This window comes from Peromyscus maniculatus, chromosome 4 (assembly GCF_049852395.1).
Source record: "Peromyscus maniculatus bairdii isolate BWxNUB_F1_BW_parent chromosome 4, HU_Pman_BW_mat_3.1, whole genome shotgun sequence".
Classification (NCBI taxonomy): domain Eukaryota; kingdom Metazoa; phylum Chordata; class Mammalia; order Rodentia; family Cricetidae; genus Peromyscus; species Peromyscus maniculatus.
In genome coordinates this window covers 150,481,011-150,500,046 of record NC_134855.1, presented here as the reverse complement: position 1 = coordinate 150,500,046, position 19,036 = coordinate 150,481,011, and the positions used below count along the sequence as shown (strand labels likewise).

The window sequence follows — 19,036 nt, the reverse complement described above, 5'->3', positions numbered from 1 at the left end:
TCACCCTGGTGGATCCCATGTGGCACTGGTGGATCCCATGTGGCACTGGTGGATCCCATGTGGCACAGGTGGATCTCATGTGGCACGGGTGGATCCCATGTGGCACCTGCATAACATTTACAATTTCTCAGTGTACAATTTCAGTCCAGTTCCTGTGTGTTTGTTTGCTTTTAAAGACTTCCATAAGAAGCTGCAAATACCAGTTACTAGTGAAGAGCTATTTAAATCCCATACACAAATTCCATCTAAGCAGGGTAAGGGTTCCCTTCCTTCCATGCTTTTCAAAGGCTTCCTGGAATAGTTCAGACTGTAAGCAAATAGGTAGTTACTTTAAAGAAAGCATGCATTCTATGTCAGTCTCTGCCTATTAAGATTGGCACCAATAAACTCTTTAACCTGAGAGCAGACCTGGGTATTCCACAGCAAGCCTGAGGCATGGCTCATTATTTATACAAGGGCTATGGGGACTCTAGCATTTGGTAGTATTTCATTAATTATCCATCTCTAAGTCCATCCTATATTAGATCAAATCATACAAAGCATCCAAGCGTGGCCATGAGTCCAGCATCATCTGCATCATGGGTAACTGTATACAAAAACAAAGTTTTCCACCGGATGCAGCTGTGAAAAGAACTTTGTTTCACAGAGTAATGTGTTTGTTCTGTGTGGTATAAGGGACCTTGAAACTACTTTACTGAAACTTGGGGGTGCAACACCCAGTCTTTTAGTAAGAGGCTGATTTTAGGGGCTTCTAGTGCTCAGTTCAAGTGTTAGAATGACCCTGGGCTGTTTTGTTTTGTTTCATTTTGTTTTTGAGAAAGGGCCTCATATATATCCCAGGCTAGCCAGGAACTCCTAATCCAGGAGAGAGTTCCTACCTTCTGAGGAAGTGGATTATAGGTGTCACCACATCCAGCAACTTTGTATTTTTTTAGCCCCAAATGCAGCAGGATTGAAAGATGAAGCAGGAGGTATAAGAAGTGATTAGCACCAGATGTGGTGGTGCACACCTATGTAATCCCATCCATCAGGAAGCTGAGACTTGAGATGGAAAATTTGAGTCCAGCCTGTGTTGTGGAAATGTGTCACTGTGACTGGTTTAATAAAAAGCTAAATGGCCAACAGCTAGGCAAGAGGTTTAGGCAGGACTTCTGGACAGAGAGAGCTCTAGGAAGAAAGCAGATTTGCCATCCAGACATGGAATAATCAAGATGGACATAATGGAAACGAGGTAATGAGCGTGTGGAAGAATGTAGATTAAAAATAGAGGTTAAGTTAAGTTAGAAGAGCTAGTTAGAAACAAGCCTAAGCTAAGGCCAAGCTTTCATAATTAATAATAAGTCTCTGTGTCATTTCCTGTGAGCTGGTGGCCCAAAAAGAAAAGTCCGTCTACAAGCCTAAGCTACATGGAGAAATCTAAATCAGCCAGGGCTATGTAACAAGAGTCAGAGAAAACAAAACAAAACCACCATTCCATGAATTATACTTTGTCTCCTCCCAGGTGGTTTTATGATTTATCATTAAGTCAAAAACATTTCAATATCTTTAAACCCAAATGCCATTTTATGCCACTGCATACACCCTTTATTTAAAGCAAGTTTTTAAAGGAACTAGAAAACTGGATCCCTTTGTATCAAAGAGTTCTGCCTTACATCATATTTTTTAATCAGATGTCCCACCGCAAAGAACCCCACTTCTCACCTATCACCTGACAGTCTATCTGCATCAAAGCAGGTCCCACCTCTCCACCAGTTACAGCGGGTAGAATATTTAAGGCCACACCCCCTCACAGCTCCATCAAAGTATTTGTTTTCTTTTAAAATTGGGGGGAGGGGCATGGTGATATTGTGTTCCCCAAAATATTGTGCACCCTAATAAACTTATCTGGGGTCAGAGAACAGAACAGCCACTAGATATAGAGGCCAGAAAATGGTGGCACTCACACCTTTAATCCTAGCATTCCGAAGGCAGAGAGATCTGTCTGGATCTCTGTGAGTTCAAAGCCACACTGGAAACAGCCAGGCATGGTGACACATGCCTTTAATCCCAGGAAGTGATGGCAGGAAGCAGAAAGGTATATAAAGCATGAGAACCGGGAAGTAGAGGCTTTTGGCTGGTTAAGCTTTTAGGCTTTTGAGCAGCACAGTTCAGCTGAGATCCATTTGGATGAGGACACAGAGGCTTCCAGTCTGAGGAAACAGGATCAGCTGAGGAATTGGTGAGGTGAGGTGGCTGTGGCTTGTTCTGCTTCTCTGATCTTTCAGAATTCACCCCAATACCTGGCCCCGGGTTTGTTTTTATTAATAAGACCTTCTAGCAATTCGTGCTACAGAGGGGAGTTAATATAACAGTCTCTATTACATTTTCTTTATGCGAAGACATAAAATGTGCTCCTCTTTTCTTTGTCTTTTCTTTTTCTTCTTCCTCCTCCTCCTCTCCCTCCTCCTCTCCCTTCTTCCTCTTTTTCTTTTTTCTCTTCTTCAGGAGGAAGAGGTTCAGGCAGGTAAATTTACTTAGCATTCATGAAAATCCTAATGGAGGTGATGTGCTCAGGGTACCTACTATAAATGAGAATTCCTGGGAAGAAGCTATGTCACCAAGAGCAGATTGATTAAAACTCCAGCAGTGTAGGGAGGTTGGAATGTTGCAGATTCAGGGGTTAATTATAACTTCACTCGGGCTATCCTTAACCCCTAAATAGCCATGCCTTGCCACCTCTGTGTCTGCCCTAACATCCATGACTAACAAATAAAAAGCTTTTGGAATGTATTAACAAAAATCTCATTTTCTACCAATCTAAGGGCTAAGAATACTACCAGGCAGCATCTGAGGTCCATGGCTGAGGCTTGTCTAATTGGCTGTACTGTCTCTCTGATGTTTCTACCAATGTTTGATTTATGCCTTTCTTCGTTCTGCTTATATGAAAACTTCACTGAACTACTTCCATGCTGGAACATGGAATTTGGGGTAACCAAATGTGTGTTCCTTGGCTGTGGTCACTCATATTTAGCTCCAGAATAAACTGTCTCCTCGCTTTTGGGGTAAGGGTTGTGGTTTTGTGTCAACACTATGAAAGTTACTCAGAGTTGGTCCACACAGTATTATTTGTGGTGAAACCTGTACAAAGGTCACATCACCTAACTGCATGGCTTTGAGTGGTCCCTTCAAAGAGCCTCTGGGTTTTCACAGGGCTAATCACAGCAAACAGAATTTATGGAGGCCTTACTCCATCCCAGGACTAGTGAGGCATACATAGCTTCCTTCAGCCAAGCCTCCTTGGCTGCATCATGGACAGGAGGGCAAGCCAGAAAGGACACAGGAAGGTCACACAGAGCCTCACCAGGCCCAGCCCTGCACCTGCCCACAGTGTAGCCTTCAGCAGTGGCTTCTGGACTCAGGGTCAGAGTGTCCTCATCTGAAAAAGAGGGCTAACACACAAATACCCATGATAAACACATTGAATAACAACAGCGGTGGGCCCGTGTTCTACCTCAAGAAATAAAAGATTATTGAAGATTCCTGTTGTCTCTCCAACTATGCTTTTCTCTCCTTCAGTCACTTTTTCTATCTTTTCCAGTGCTTAACCCTCAAGAGAAAGCCTGTTAAGGTTTCTAGGGCTGTGATGAAACACCATGACCAAAAATCAAGTTGGGGAGGAAAGGGTTTACGTGGCTCATACTTCCACATTGTGAAAGTCCATTCAGTCCACATTCAGTCCATCACTGAAGGAAAGACAAGAATTCAAGCAGGGCAGGATCCTGGAGGCAGGAGCTGATGCAGAGGCCATGAGGGGTACTGCTTACTGGCTTGCTCCCCAGGGCTTGATCAGCCTGCTCTCTTATGAAACCCAGCGTAGCAGGTTTTCTTTGGGGCCACCTATCAGCTCCCAAATCAAGACACAGAGACTTGTTAGTTTTGAATGCTCGACCTAGCTTAGCTCTTTTCTTGCTAGCTCTTATAACTTCACCTGTTTCTCTTCATCTACATTTTGTCTTGGGGCTTTTTACCTTTTTTCTTTCTGTATATCTTACTTTCCTGCTGTCTCTACGTCTGGCTGGCTGGTGGCTGCCTGGCTTCTGGACCCTGGAGTGTCCCTCTCTCCGCTGTTTTCACCTCTTCCTTGCAGCTAGAGTTTTCCTGGTCTTGCGTGGCCCACGGTCAGGACAAATCTCTCTCACCCACCAGTCCTGCAGCCACTCAGACCCATCCGAGTAAACACACAGAGACTTATATTGCTTACAAACCGCATGGCCATGGCAGGCTTCTTGTTATCTACTTCTTCTATCTTAAATTAACCCATTTCTATTAGTCTATAAGTTGCCATGTGGCTCGTGGCTTACCGGTACCTTACATCTCCCTTGTCGTGGCAGCGGCTGGCAGCGTCTCTCTGCCTCAGCCTTCTACTTCCCAGCATTCTTCTCCTCCCTGTCCTGCCTATCCTTCCTGCCTGGCTACTGGCCAGTCAGTGTTTTATTTATTAATTAATCATCCACAGCACTTCCTCCTTCTTTTCTCTCTTTTGTCTCACTCTCTTCCTCTCTCTCCTAGATTTCTCCTCCTATTTATTCTCTCTGACTGCTAGCCCTGCCTATCCTTTCTCTGCCTAGCTACTGGCTGTTCAGTACTGTATTAGACCATCAGGTGCCTTAGACAGGCAAGGTGAAACAAATGCAACACATGTTTCCATGGTTAAACAAATACAGCATAAACAAATGTAACACACCTTTACACAGTCAAAGCAATATTCCTCAGCACAAACAAACGTAACACATCTTTACATAGTTTAAATAACATTCCACAACCCAGGACCACCAGCCCAGGGGTGGCATCCCCCACAGTGTGCTGGCCCCACATCAATCACTAATTAAGAAAATGCCTTACAGGCTTGCCTATAGCCTGATCTTGTGGAGGCATTTCCTTAATTGAGGCTCCTTCCTCTTAGATGATGTTAGCTTGTGTCACATTGACATAAAACTAGCCAGCACAAGCTTTTGCAAAACTAAAAATGTAACTAATTTCTATATTACTAGGGAAATATTCACATAACCCCTGTGTTGTCATTTCCTTTTGAAATTTTATTTATTGTTGTTGTGGTGGGTAACGGATGCAACACGTGTGTTGATTAAGATTACCAGATCTAGTAGTACACCCCCTTCCTTGTCCTATGACATCCGTTCTCATGCCTGGATGTGCTCCTGTTCCTGGACTTGGCACCTCTGTCTCCCCTGGATCCTCCCACCAACTCCATATGTAACCTTCCTGTCAGGATCAATGTGTCCTTTATCAGACTTTTGAGAAAATAGACCCCAACAAATTAGAATTAGGGGCCAGCAAGATGGTTCAGCTGCCAAGCCTGAGGACCTGAGTTCAATCCCCAGGTGAATCAGAAAACCCAGAACACGAACTCTCTCCTCCCCCCCTACTTCTCTCTCTCTCTCTCTCTCTCTCTCTCTCTCTCTCTCTCTCTCTCTCTCTCTCTCTCACACACACACACACACACACACACACACACACACACACACTAATTATATATATACGTATTTTATATATATATATATATATATATATATATATATATATATATATATATGTATGTATGTATTTTAAAGAAATTGTAATTTCCCAGGAGTTTTATGCTAGGGAAGGGAAAGGCTGAGGACCTGGTGCCAGCCCAGGGGGAGGCTTGTCTCTATGCTGCCTCCTCAAGGAGAGATTTCACATTTTCTGACAAACTTGTTATACCACATTGCAGGGAAGACTGGAGTGAAAACAGGGATAGATGGATCCATGAAGGCTCTCAGTGTGTGTGCCTCTTACCTTCTACGTAACCCTAATCCCCATGTGAGGACTCGGGGGATACACCTCATTCCTCCTCTTCTCCAATGTGGCCGCACTGAATACACCTCCTTTCCCTGCTTTGGACTATTTCTTGTCTGTTGACTTCTGTGAGCCTAGCTTCTTAGGGCCACTAGGACCCAGTCTTTTGAAACTGTCCTGACAGGAATGAAGACATTCTAAGGAGGCCCTCATGCCCCTCACTTTGGCTATCAGAGTTGAGACAAATGTCCCCCAAGGAATTGGCATTTCCCCAGGAGTAGCATGTTGGGAGAAGAAAGGGGACTGTGGCCTGGTACCTGCCAGACAGAGCGCTTGTTTCCTGGACAGGATTCACAAAGCCATGACAGTCTGCCTGACTGATGGGGAAATGTCTATATGCTGTGAATATGTGTTGCTCTGATTGGTTGATAAAGCCGTTTGGCCTATGGCAAAGCAGCTTAGAGGCAGGCGGGAAATTCAAGGAGAGGGACAGGAAGAAGGTGATGAGAGACGCTAACAAGCCACCCAAGGAGCAACATGTAATGGGATGCAGGTAAAACCACGGAACATGTGGTGATACATAGATTCATAGTTATGTGTAGTGGGTAGCCGTTCCAGCTTTGACCTGGAAGTACCACCCCCCCTCAAAACTTCGGTAACTGTCACACCTACAAGGCAGAGCCAAAAAAGAGGACCCCTGAAGAACCGAGATCCACATGGGCCAGCTCTCTTGGTTCCTAGATCCTGGACGCTGGAGGTAGACCTAGCAGAGTTCTCCAGAGAACACTGCTGGACTGTGCTACACCTTTCACAGACCCTGTAACCTATCCCTTCACTTGTAAGTTACCCCACAAAATAAACCTCCCTTTTAACTACATGGAGTTGCCTTAATATTTAAACTAATATCTGGCGCCCAACATGGGGCATGAACCCACGACCCTGAGATTAAGAGTCTCATGATCTACTGACTGAGCTTTTAGCTAGCAAAAAGCTTGAGCCACAGCCATGCAGTTATAATTAATATAAGCCTCTGTGTGTTTACTTGGGGGACATGAGTGGGAGAGATTTGTCCCGAGCACTGGCAGGCCAGGACACAGGAAATCTTCTGGCTATACCTGACTAACTTGCAGGAGAAGCTGGAGCAAAAGCAAAGATGGTCCATGAGGAGCAGAAAGACACTTGGCCACAACCGCTTGGCTAGGCATGTCTCTTGCCCTCTATCGAAACCTAAACTTCATGTCAATGCTCTCAAAGACAAACTTAGGTTGGGTGAAACCACTGAACCTGTTTATTTGTCCCCATTGCAGACAGTGAATAAATCTCTCCCCACCCCAAAACCTGGTCTCTGCTTTTCACTATTACTGTTTCATTGGCCTATTAAGGACAAGTGGCCAAGCTCAGCTTGTCGAGGTTGTGGGGGGCCAGGATCTGACCTTGGAGACACAGGTAACAGATACACTGTTCTCCCTGATATTTTTCTTTAAGGCTTTTCCTTCCATCCAGCACAGCATTAAGCTGCATCCTGCCTCCTTCCCTCCACACTAACTTCCTTGTAAGAATACTTTCACATCACCCACAGTTTAATCTTATGATCTGTTCACTACCAGCAGCTGGGATGCCTCCAGCCACCCTCCACCATAAACCCTTGGGTCAGATAGCAAGATGCTCCTGTTTCTTGTTACCTGGTCCATGGATGGGCTGTGCTAGATTGTCAGGTGGAGCTCCAGTGCCCCAGCTGGCCCTTAAAGGACCAAATTATCTCGGTGTTTCAGAATCACCCCAGGTTTAGGTTTAGTTCCTTCGTGTGGTTAAAACAGACTGCCTAGGGCAGGTAATTTTTAAAGAACAGGTTGCTTTCTTACAACTCTGGAAGTTGGGAAGCTCAAGGGCACACAGCCAGCATCTAGCAAAGCCTGCAGGCTGTGTTATCCCAAGGAAGGCAGAGGGACAGTCAAGAGGGACCAGACTGATTCTACAGTAAATCTTTACAGTAACCATGATCCATTTCTGAGGCAGAGCCCCCTTGCCCAAATCACCTTTTTGATTTGGGTTTTGTTTTCTTACCTTTTATTTTTAATGATGTTTCTGTGTGGGGGTACAAGTGCCCCAGGAGGTCAGAAGAGGATGTCAAATTCCCTGGGGCTCGTTAGGTGGATGTGTGCCACCAGGCATAGGTGCAGGGGTTCTCTGCAAGAGCAGTACTGGCTCTTGGCTTTTAACCACTGAGCCATCTTTCCTAACCCTGGTCTGGGCTTTTGGGACAGCCTCATGACATTGCCCAGCTAATTTGGTTCTGTGTCACCCATTTCCTGACTGAATTACCTCCCAGCCTTGAGCCTCTAACAGCGTGATAACCAAAGGCTTGAAGAAGAATCTTTGTGAGTCACTTGCTAGGATCTTTTTGCAGCAGTTTAAGCTTGACTTGCAAGCCAGGCCTGATGGTGTAGCCCGTTCACCCAAGCATTTGGGAGGCAGAGGCATGTGGCTCTCCATGAGTTCAGGGCCAGCCTGATCTACATAGCGAGCTCCAGGACAGCCAGGGCTACATATTAGAGACCCTGTCTCAAAAGCAAAACAAAACAAGGAAGTCTGCCTTGAGGTTAGAGAGGTGGCTCAGTGGTTAAGACTGCTTGCTGCTTTCAGAGAACCCAGGTTTGGCTCCCAGCATCCACATCAAGTAGCTCACAAACTGCCTGTAGCTCCAGCTCTAGAGGATATGACACCCTCTTCTGGCCTCAATAGGCACCTGCACTGTGTCAGCCCAGAGTGGGGCACACACAAATTAAAAATAAATCTTAAAACAAGTATCTTTGTTAAGAATTTTAGAAATTATATATCCATCCATCTTTAAGCTTATTTACAAGCATTTACCAAAATATCACATTGCAAATGCTGACCCTTGAAGGTTAAACAATCTCTTGTACAATTCTATTAATCCTGAAAGTAGCCCGTTCTTGCACGATGACACTTCCCTGGGTACTCTGGCACACCAGTGCCATCTGGTGGGAAGTTAGTGCACAGGCCTTCCAACTCCAGGACACCCGTGGTGGTCAGGATGAGAACTATTCCCACAGGCACTTGGCCCTGGGCAGTGGCACCGTTAGGAGAGCTTCTAAGAAGGTTCTGCATTGCTGGAGGAAGTAGACCACTGTGGGTGGGAGAAGGCTTTGAGGATTCACAGCATCTCCACTTCCGGCTCAGTCCCTCTGGGGTGTGCTTTTAGCTGGGCTCTCAGCTTCCTGCTGCCATACTTCCCATGCCACGACAGACTCTAAACTGTTCCTTCTTTAAGTTGTGTTGGTCACACTATTTCATCACAGCAACAGAAAAGTAACTAATATATGTGTCTCTTGGGGTGTGTGTGTGTGCATTCATCTCAAAAATAAGTCTTGCCTTTAAACAGTGGCCTATTTTCTACATCTTTATCAATATGAGCATCTAATCACAAAGCACTACAAACCTAAAACTAACTTTAATTAAAATGCGCAAACATTTTGGAGCAGCAGTCGGCTCAGCAGGTAAAGGTGCTTGCGGCCAAGCCTGATGACTCAAGTTCAATCGGTTGAACCTACATGGTGGAACAGGATAATGCCCAAAAGTTGTCTCTGACCTCCACACATACCCACCCTCCCCCCAAATGCTTTAAAAAAAATGAACATTTCTTTCTATAGACTTCAACTTCTAAAACATCTTTTTCTGTTTGTATGAAGATTGACATGAATCATCGATTACCTATATCTCTAACAGAGATACATGTGACATAGGCCTAAGACATGTATGTTATACATATACCTACATGCTGTTATTGAGCAACAGCCCTTTGGCTGTGAAGGAAGCAATGCAGGCAGGTGTGAGCTGAGCATCCGTGTTGGGCGTCACCATCAGCCACTGAAGTCAGGTGGACAGGCAACAGGACACAATTACTAAGAAAAAAGGCTAGGTGTGGTGTCACACACTAAATCTGCCTCGTGAGGCAGAGGCAGGTGGGTCATGTGAGTTCAAGGCCAGCAAGTTTCAGGCTAAGCAGGACTACATGGTGGATCCCATCTGAAATTACATAAACCCCCCTGGAGGCAGGAGAGCTGGCTCTGCTCTTGCAGGGTGGGTTCAGTTCCCAGCACCCACATCCTGTGGCTGACAACTGCCTGTGACTCCAGACCCAAGGGATCTCCTACCCTCTGGCCCATGGGGACTGCACACACACAATACACACATAGTACACCCATAGTACACAGACTTACACACTAAAAATACTAAATCTTTAAAAAGCAAAAAGCCCCCTCTCCTTGCTTGAAATATCAGCGGCTACTTCATCATGTTTTATTGGGGGCAGGGGGGGGGGGGTGGGGGGTGGGATGTGGAGGTGAGAGGACAATTTGGGGGAGCTGGTTCTCTCCACCATGTGGGTCCCTGAGATCAAACTCAGCCCATCAACTTGGTGAGGATCACTCCTACCCACTGATCCAGTCTTAAGGTTTCTTTTTTTCTTTCTTTCTCTCGAGACAGGGTTTCCCTGTGTAGCCTTGCCTATCCTGGAACTCACTCTGTAGACCAGGCTGGCCTTGAACTCAGAGATCGGCCTGCCTTTGACTCCTGAATGCTGGGATTAAACGCATGCACCACCACATCCAGCTCTAAGCTTTTCTTTAATTCCTTTCCACAAGTTGGAACTAGTAACTGGGTGGGATCTTCCCCTGAGGTCACCACTTCCTTTAGGCCAGCTTCCTAAGGCTTCTTAAAAATGCAAATTGCAAGAATTTTAAAATGATAATACAGAAACAAAGACTGTTTAACTGATTTTAATAACATGACATAAAGCCCCTAAAATTGATATAATCATTATGCAAAATACATACATGAATACTGTCTTCTTTCAAAAATATAAAATAAATAAGCAAGACATGTGAAAATAGGCAAGTTTCCATTAATTAAATGAAAATTTTAAAAAAAAGTTTTCCTTTCGTTTCATTTAAAGGAGGGAAATTATTATTTAAGACAATATTCAAGTTTATTAAACAAGGTAAAAAAAAAAAAGTATTAGAAAATGTTTAGCTTTCATCCGCCTCAAGGTTTATGTTGCTGCCAAATTTTGCGTATAACTGTACTTTCAAGTCGGCTAATACCCGCTGGATGGACGCCACTCTGGATTCTAAGGCATCAATCTCTTCTTGCAAAGTTTTCTGGAAAAAAAACGGTTTAAATTAACTGGCTTCTTCAGCTGGATGACTTATGAGCACGTAGTCTGGAATTATATTTGTCAGGAATTTTAGGTAAAGAACTCTAAACTGGTCAGGGGCAAACTGACAGCAGTAATTAGACCCAAGACCACAGTCTGAACGTGCAAACATTTAACTCAGGCCAATGCTAGCTCATCGTGGTGCCGAGGATGCATTCTCAATCTCTGCTGAGACTTGAACTCCGGGCCTCTGGAAGAGTGGAAGAGCAGCCAGTGCTCATAACCACTGAGCCATCTATCTCTCCAGCCCCTTCTCAAGGTTTATAGATTCCATCCATGGGAAGTCCTGTTTTAGAAGTCTGAAGCAGAGACTACCATTTGAAGTAACACTCAAGCTAATGAAGCAACAGTATCAGGGTAACTGTCGCCAGCTTCTCACCCACTGCTGGCTGGAAGCCTCGTGGAGTTCATTTCACACACCCTCTCACTGGGCACTTCTAAAGCAGCCAACTTCAACCCCGGAACCACACTTCTCTTTATTTCCTCAAAACAAGCTTCTAAATGTGAACCAAGACTTATGCAGAAGATTGCTCACTGGAACATTATTACTTCAGCAAAATATCAGAAACAAATTAATGCTAATAAGGGCACAGTGAGCAAATCAATGCCCCTCAACACAAGATTAAGATGGCCTCAAATAAGTCGTAAGACAGTGGTGGTATGTTGTAGGCCTGTGTGGTTTCCGATCAGTGTGCTGTATAAACGAGCATCCAATAGAGAAAATGCTCCTGCACAATGTTAACTGGCCCAGGTGTTACACAGAGGTGGATGCGGAGGGGAGGGCAAACAGAGAGACAGGTTCACCACTGATGGTGGCATCAGATGGTACAGCTCCCAGGGACTCCTCTATATATATAGCACACTAGTGCATACTCAATATTTTCACCTGGAAACAAAAGTTCTGGGGGCCAGAAGACCACAGCCATGTGCCATTTTGCTAAGTCCTGGAACCTCTCTGAGCCTCTGTCCTCACTGTAAATTGTGCTGTGAGGATTACTAAGACCACACTGGCAAAGTGCTCAGAGCCCGGGATGCTGCACAAAACCCTCAATGTTAGGAGGCACCGCTGTCCCCTCCACCTGTGACTGTGCATGCTGCAGAAGGACAGGACATGCTTCCCGATTTGAGAATTAGATTCCGTCACCCGGGACAAGGCTCCCACACACCTTTGCTTCTTCTAACATTTCCTGTGTTTCTTCTTGAGAGTGGCTAATGAAAACGTCTCCGATCTGGTACGGGATCATTAAGCAGTCGTCATCTGCTAGCATGATGTCGTCGCAAGCGTCTTCTAAATTCTGGAGGTGTTTCTGTCAGGCAAGAAAAGAGAACTACATGAAAAGCTGAGCACAAGCCTCAAGAATTACAGGACATGCAGCAGCAGCAGTTCAGTGTCCCTACATCTGTAGGGCTCCAGGATCAGTAAACACAAGTGTAGTTTTATCCCCAGGCAAATCCTCAAACATGGTATAGAACTGCACTGGGAAACCGCACTAGACTCCAGGGCCTCACTCACTATGACCCCACCTCTCCTAAGAGCAGATGAGCTCTTGAGCTGGGCTTGCAGTCACCTATAACCAGACCAGTCAGCAGGCTGAGGCTAGCCTTAGCTACATGGTAAACTGTAGGATCAGGACCCTACCTCAAAACAAACAAACAAAAACAGACTTCGTATTAACTGTCCAGACAGTGTCACCAGGGACAAGGAGCCATGAGGAAGCTAGCACTTGCTAAACATAGTTCAGTTTTAAGGGTTACAGTATGAACTTCTAAAGCAGACATTTGAATCCAGTACCTTCTTCACTTCTATTTCCTCCTTTAGCTCTGTGATTCGACTCGTATTTCGAGCAAATTTGTTTATTTTTTGCTGATCTTCGAAAGTAACATTGACATCTTCTGCAGCCTGAAAAAGATATTGAGTTTTCTGTAGAATTTCAATCAGAAGTTACGGGTGGCCATCTTACACTGTGCGGCAACAACCAGTGCACCACCCATCCTCTGACAGCTGAGAGCACAAGGTGTAAGACATCACAGTGTGTCATCTGACTAATTGTTCGTGACTCTACCATCTTCCCCATTATCCTACAGGACCATCTGTAAACATGTTTGAACTATAAAAAGGTTATTAATAAAAGTCCTAATAAAAAGAAAAGCCAACTTTGCCCAAAAGGCAGAATTTCCCAAGCTAGGCCATTGTTTCACTAAGACATGCCCAGGAAGCAAAATGTTATGTAGTCATTTTGTGAATGACTCAGTGAATCTCACAGACACTGTTTCGGAGGTAAACCACATACAGGCATGCTGTGCTGATACACTGTAGAGTCACCATGCATTTCAATGGCGCTGGTCCACACACTTAAACTTTGTATTTATTCTAACATAGTGAATCTACTACAAGGTGATGGAAATTAAAGGTTTTATATTTCACATTTGATGTGACAGATCTGCAGACAAAGCTGAGTGTTTACATGATAATAGTCAACGCTTGGGCTCCTACCGGACACTAAGAACTCTGCTAATGCCCATCTCATAAGGACATCATTAACATCACCACTTCAGAGATGACCTGGGACCTGAGTTCAGATAACTTGGGCCAAGCCACACAGGCAGTAATGGATAGACCTTGATTTTAATGCAAGCGATCTGTTCCCAGTGTCAAGTATACATATGCATGCCCATGTGTGTGCAGGTAGATGAGTTCCTATTGAGTTAGAAGATGTGGCAGGAAGTTCTTAGATTGCTTCAGAATCTTAAAGGGATTTCAATATATTTAAAAAGAAAATTAAATACCAACCCTTCCTTACGGAGTCTTTATAAAAATAAGAACAAGTGCACTTGACAATAGCTTAAAGGGAATAAAGCTATGTGTATGTAAAGACAGGCCCTACTAGCTGGACAAGAAGCACATCTCAGCATGTGAGACTGAGGCAGGAGGATTACAAGTTTGAAGCTAGCTTTGGATCCATAAAGAAATCTTGTCTCAAAAAGTTCATGGTGCTGGAAGGTGGCTTGTGGTTAGGAGCGCTTGCTGCTCTTCCAAAGGACCTGAGCTCAGTTCTCAGCACCTGCACCAGGCAGCTCCCGGCCACCTGTGATGCCCGCTCCAGGGATTCTGCGGCCCTCTGCTGCCCTCTGCAGGCACATGTACGCGCACACAAACAAAAATAAAACCTTTTACAAAGAAAAGGCTCTCACTGAAGCTACTTATAGATAGTCACATTTGCAGATACCATCACGTATTGAACTAATAAATGCAGGGTCAGTAAGATTGGCTGGCTCTTCTGCCAGCAGCAGAAGTGACAATACCCACACTCCACCATTGCTGGTGTCTTGTAAGCTATGGCATAAGGCATGTGTACACAAACTTCTCCAGAAGTTGAAAGGCAGCCTGCAGTCTTGAGAGACAGCTCAGTGGTCTGGATAGACAGCCCCGGATAGAGACTTAGGCCTCCCCTTTAGCAGACTCCCATCCTAAGAAGCAACTCCACAGCACTAAGTCTGTCATCAGACCCAAAGTGCATGCTGGAAGAGCCCTTCCCACCCTGGTGTGCACAGCATGGAGGTTCAACACTGTAATCCTATCAACACACAGAGGGAAAGCAGACACTGAACAAACACCAAGGTGGAGAGACCTGGCGCCTTTGCCTATGAGAATTATCAATCCAGACAGAGAACCCTGAAGACTTCCTCCTTACCTTGGGGGTTTAGTGTTCTGTTTATGCAGTGGGCCGCCAAGCCCTAGAATGCATTTACACATGAGTCTGTCACTTACACACGAGGGCTTTAAGGGAATTGGAGGGAAAGGCTCTAATGCAGTGGTTCTCACCCTGTGGGTCACGACCCCTTGGGGTTGAGCCACTTTCCACAGGGATCACCTAAGACCTCGGAAAACAGATATTTACATTACAATTCAAAACAGTAGAAAAATTAGTTATGAAGTAGCAACAAAAATAATTTAATGGTTGGGGGTCACCACAGCATGAGGAACTATATTAAAGGCTCGAAGCATCAGGACGGTTGAGAGCCACTGCTCTAGCAGGGCCTGTATGACAAGCAACCGGGGTGAAAGGTTTCTGAAGTGGAATCTGAAGTGATACTGGAATATGATAGATCAGACTCAGAAACATTTGGATGCCAGAGTGCTGGAAGTTGGCTACTTTCGATCCTTCCGAAGCAGGCGTTTCCTGGTGTAGCCCTGCCAAACAGCAGCCACATGCAGGCACTCGGCGACCCTGGGACCCAGTTCCTTGAGATGGTTTTTCTCCCAAAGTTACGGACTGTAGTCAGTGAGTTAAAGGCATGGTGCTCCTTCACCGAGCCAGGAGGTGGTCCCCAGCAGCAGCTAAAAAAGTGACACCTGTGATCCCTAAAGGCAGTTGCTCCTACAACACATTGTGTTCCTTTTGAAGGTGCTAGGGATTGAACGGCCCTCACACACTGGACAAGCACTCTACCATACAGCTGCACCCCACCCCACTTCTACATTTCTTGAACCACGTTTTGGCAGAAAGATAGTAACTTTTAACTGGGGTGCAAAGACATCAAGAAGTTGATTCAGTCCCCCAAATCATAGATGCAAGACAGGGCGGCACTGCAGGGGTGTCCAATCTTTTGACATTGTGACATGATGCCACCTACAAATGTGTTGGGCCACATGTACAGATATCCTGGGACCGAAGACTACAAGGTGAACATGCCCAGCACACAGCACATGCATTCTCTGGAAGGGTCTTGGTAGCTTTCATTGGATTTTCAAAGAGACCTACAAGCCCAGAGGGCCGACAACACCGGTCTTAGCCAAGCCAGACGCCGTGACGACTGAGAGCAGTTATTTTCTAGCAGTGAAGAAAGGCAGGACGGACTCCAAACCATGCATGTGGAACTTAGGCCATTCGCTCGGTCCCCAGAGCCGCCCCGATCTGTCATCTGTGAAATGAAGGTGTTCCCACCTGTGCAGGGATGCTGAAACGAGAATCAAGTACAGGGCCTGGGAGTGCCGTCACCCATTGACAAATAACAGCTAAGTAAGTACTCTGCCTGCTCGGTACTGGTTCCAACGTGCAATACCAGGCTAACTCAGTTGGTAGCGTGCTTGCCCAGCATGTGTGAAGCCCTGAGTTTCATTCCCAGCACTGTATGAAACCAGGTGTGGTGGGACAAACCTGCAGCCCAGCAGTTAGGAGGCGGAGGCAGGAGGATGGAGAGTCCAAGTTCATCCTCCGCTGCATAGTGAATTTGAGGCCAGCCCAAGTGACGAGAGACCCAATTAAAAAGAAATGAAGGAAGGGAAGAATGGTAAAAAGGAGCATTATAGATTAAGGGAATTCTGCTAGGTATAAGAGACATGATGCTTTAGATTCAAGAGAAAGGTAAAACGCCCTGAACCCTGACTATACCCTTTTCCTGGTAGCGTCTTATGGGATTGTAATAAGAAACAAACCATACTTTATACTGAGTTTAGGTATGGATAGTTGGATGCCCAGGAAAAAAAGTTCTCACCAATTTCAGTTGGCAGTCAGATCTCTAAGTTCCAGACCAGCCAAGGCTACACAGTGAGTCCTTGTCTCAAAAAACAAAAGGACAAACCTAGTGTTTATCATGTAACCAAACAGTATGGCTGACATCTGACGACCCAACCTAACAAAAGGGGCAAAATGGAACCTGTTTCCTCCTTAGCCAAATCACATGGCCATGGACCTAACTTTGCTACTGTATAACAATTTGTGGGTGACAGACCAGCAGGGTGAGCAACTCATCCTAATCCAGTCTCTGCAATCATTCACTCCTGAATAAACCAGAAGGGCTGACCATCATCCATCAGTGGCCAGACGCTCCAAATTCATGGCACTGGACAGCAAAAACACAAACGACATTCTAAAGGGGTATTAAACAGTGGAATGAGAGCGAATGTCTGCAGCCAGGTCCCTCTCGTGAGAGACCCCGCCCTTACACACTTACACACACACACACACACACACACACCCTGGAATGAGGATGCTGTTTAAATCCCAGCTTTTCTTCTGGGCTTCAGTTTCCTCATCAGCTAAGTAAGAATAAAAACAGAATCTCCCAAAAGGTTTAAATGGTAGGAAAAAATAAAAAACTCGTAAACACGAAGTACTTCACCAAACACACTGAAAAAGCCCAATAGTCATCAGTTGGTATTTTTTCTTCCTGCCATTTTCTTTTTTCTACTTAGACTGCACATCTGGAAACACTTTTGGGTTATAATGCTAATATATATATATATATATATGTATATATAATGTATGTAATTATATATATAATGTTATAATTAATAAAAACAAACTCAGAGCCAGGTATTGGGGTGAACGCTGAAAGATCAGAGACAGAACCCGCCACAGCTACCACCTCGCCAATTCCTCAGCCGATCCTGTTTCCTCAGACTGGAAGCCTCTGAGTCCTCATCCAAATGGGTCTCAGCTGAACTGCTGCTCAAAAGCCTAAAAGCTTAACCAGGCTCTAGTTCCTGGTCCTCACGCCTTATATACCCTTCTGCCATCACTTCCTGGGATTAAAGGCGTGAGTCACCATGCTATTTCCAGTGTGGCCTTGAACTCACAGAGATCCGCATGGATCTCTGCTCCAGAAGGCTAGGATTAAAGGTGTGAGTGCCACCATTTTCTGGCCTCTATGTCTGTCTAGTGCTGTTCTGTTCTCTGACCCCAGATAAACTTATCAGGGTGCACGATATATTGGGGAACACAATATCACCACATGTTAGTTTAGCTTGATTTCAAAGTATGACAAACAGGGTTGGATAGGCATGAAGACTGGTTGCCTATCATGAAGGAGGCCCTGGATTCACCCCACCAGCACACCAAAAGCCAGATGTGGCGGCAAACATCTGTAATTCCAGCACCTGGAAGTTGGGAGGTGGAGGCAGGGGGATCAGAAATTCAAAATCATCCTTGACTACATAGGGAGCTGTGGGCCAGTGTGGAACACACACGTAAGACCATGTCTTTTTAAAGTGTGATAAAAGACCACACTGCGCTCCAAGCACCGATTATCAGGTGTCGTCTTAAAATGAAATAATCAAGAGCTGTGATTTGGGAACAGACAAAACCACCTGACACAGCATCTTGCCAGATGAGTCACCAGGGAATGGCTAACTGTGGAGTGCGGGGAGCGGGGTGGGGGGACCCGTGTCCTTCCGCGGGGCGGGGGAGACCCAGGGGAGCCGCCACACTCCCTCGGGCCGAGCCCTCTAACGTCCACAAACACCGTTTCAGCCCGAAGGGCACAGGTGCAGCGAGCGTGGGTGGACGCGGGGCTCCGGGCGGGGCGCAGCGGCTGCGGCATCAGCTGTCCCGGGATGGAGCCCAGCCCGCTCCCCGAGGAGACGCACGACCCGAGCCGGGCAGCCGCTTCCCCTCCCGCGGAGCCGGGGCCACAGCAGCACCCGTGTGCCCAGCGCGGGCCCGGCCCCTCGGACACCTCATCTTCCCAGACCTCCGGCCACCAGCGCCCCGCCACTCCTCAGATCCCCCGGCCCGCATCCCCTGGCAGCCCCGCCGCCGCGCCCACGCCGCCTCGGACCCCGGCCCGGCCGCACTCACCGCCTTCTTCATGGTGGCCGCCATCTTGGACTGGACCACGGGGCGCAGGGGAGGAACATCCTGGGGCGCGCCACCCCCCTGGGGTCCCTCCCGGGCCCCGCTGACCAAAACTCCCCTAAAACACAGCACTATCTCCACACTGCTTCCAGCGGGGTCCCTGGCCGTGAATTCTTAGACAGGGACTCAGGAAGGAACTAGAACCTGGAAAGACTTGGTACGTTCCAATTAAAGGGACAGGCAGCTTCCCTCTCGGCCGGCATAAACACCAAGTGCGGCCAACAGTCCGGCCAGAGATTCCAGCCACCGGCAGCAGGGGGAGCGCTGGGTACCACCCAGCTGGACGGACCCGGAGGAGTGAGAAATTCTTTCTGCATTAATTCAACAAGCTTAAACTAAGCCGAGT

The 19,036-nt window shown here is 46.2% G+C and overlaps 1 protein-coding gene across 1 annotated transcript; it reads right to left on the bottom strand.

Moving 5' to 3' along the window:
- Window positions 1-10,600: 10,600 nt before the first annotated feature.
- Pfdn4 (prefoldin subunit 4) lies at window positions 10,601-18,783 on the bottom strand. Its single transcript, XM_006983997.4, has 4 exons — window positions 18,634-18,783; window positions 12,846-12,953; window positions 12,220-12,360; window positions 10,601-10,997 (listed from the first exon to the last, which is right to left on the bottom strand). The coding sequence occupies exons 1-4, from the start codon at window positions 18,655-18,657 to the stop codon at window positions 10,866-10,868; spliced, it is 405 nt and encodes a 134-aa protein (XP_006984059.1). The 5' UTR covers window positions 18,658-18,783; the 3' UTR covers window positions 10,601-10,865.
- Window positions 18,784-19,036: the final 253 nt, after the last annotated feature.

Bases quoted from the DNA above. Each gene is read 5' to 3' on its own strand.
- Pfdn4 (XM_006983997.4), bottom strand. From the start codon at position 18,657: ATGGCGGCCACCATGAAGAAGGCG. The intron at 12,361-12,845 runs GTACTGGATTCA...CTTGCCTGACAG, and splicing joins AGGAAATAGAAGTGAAGAAG to AAACACCTCCAGAATTTAGA. The intron at 10,998-12,219 runs GTGTGTGGGAGC...TTTTTTTTCCAG, and splicing joins AAATGTTAGAAGAAGCAAAG to AAAACTTTGCAAGAAGAGAT.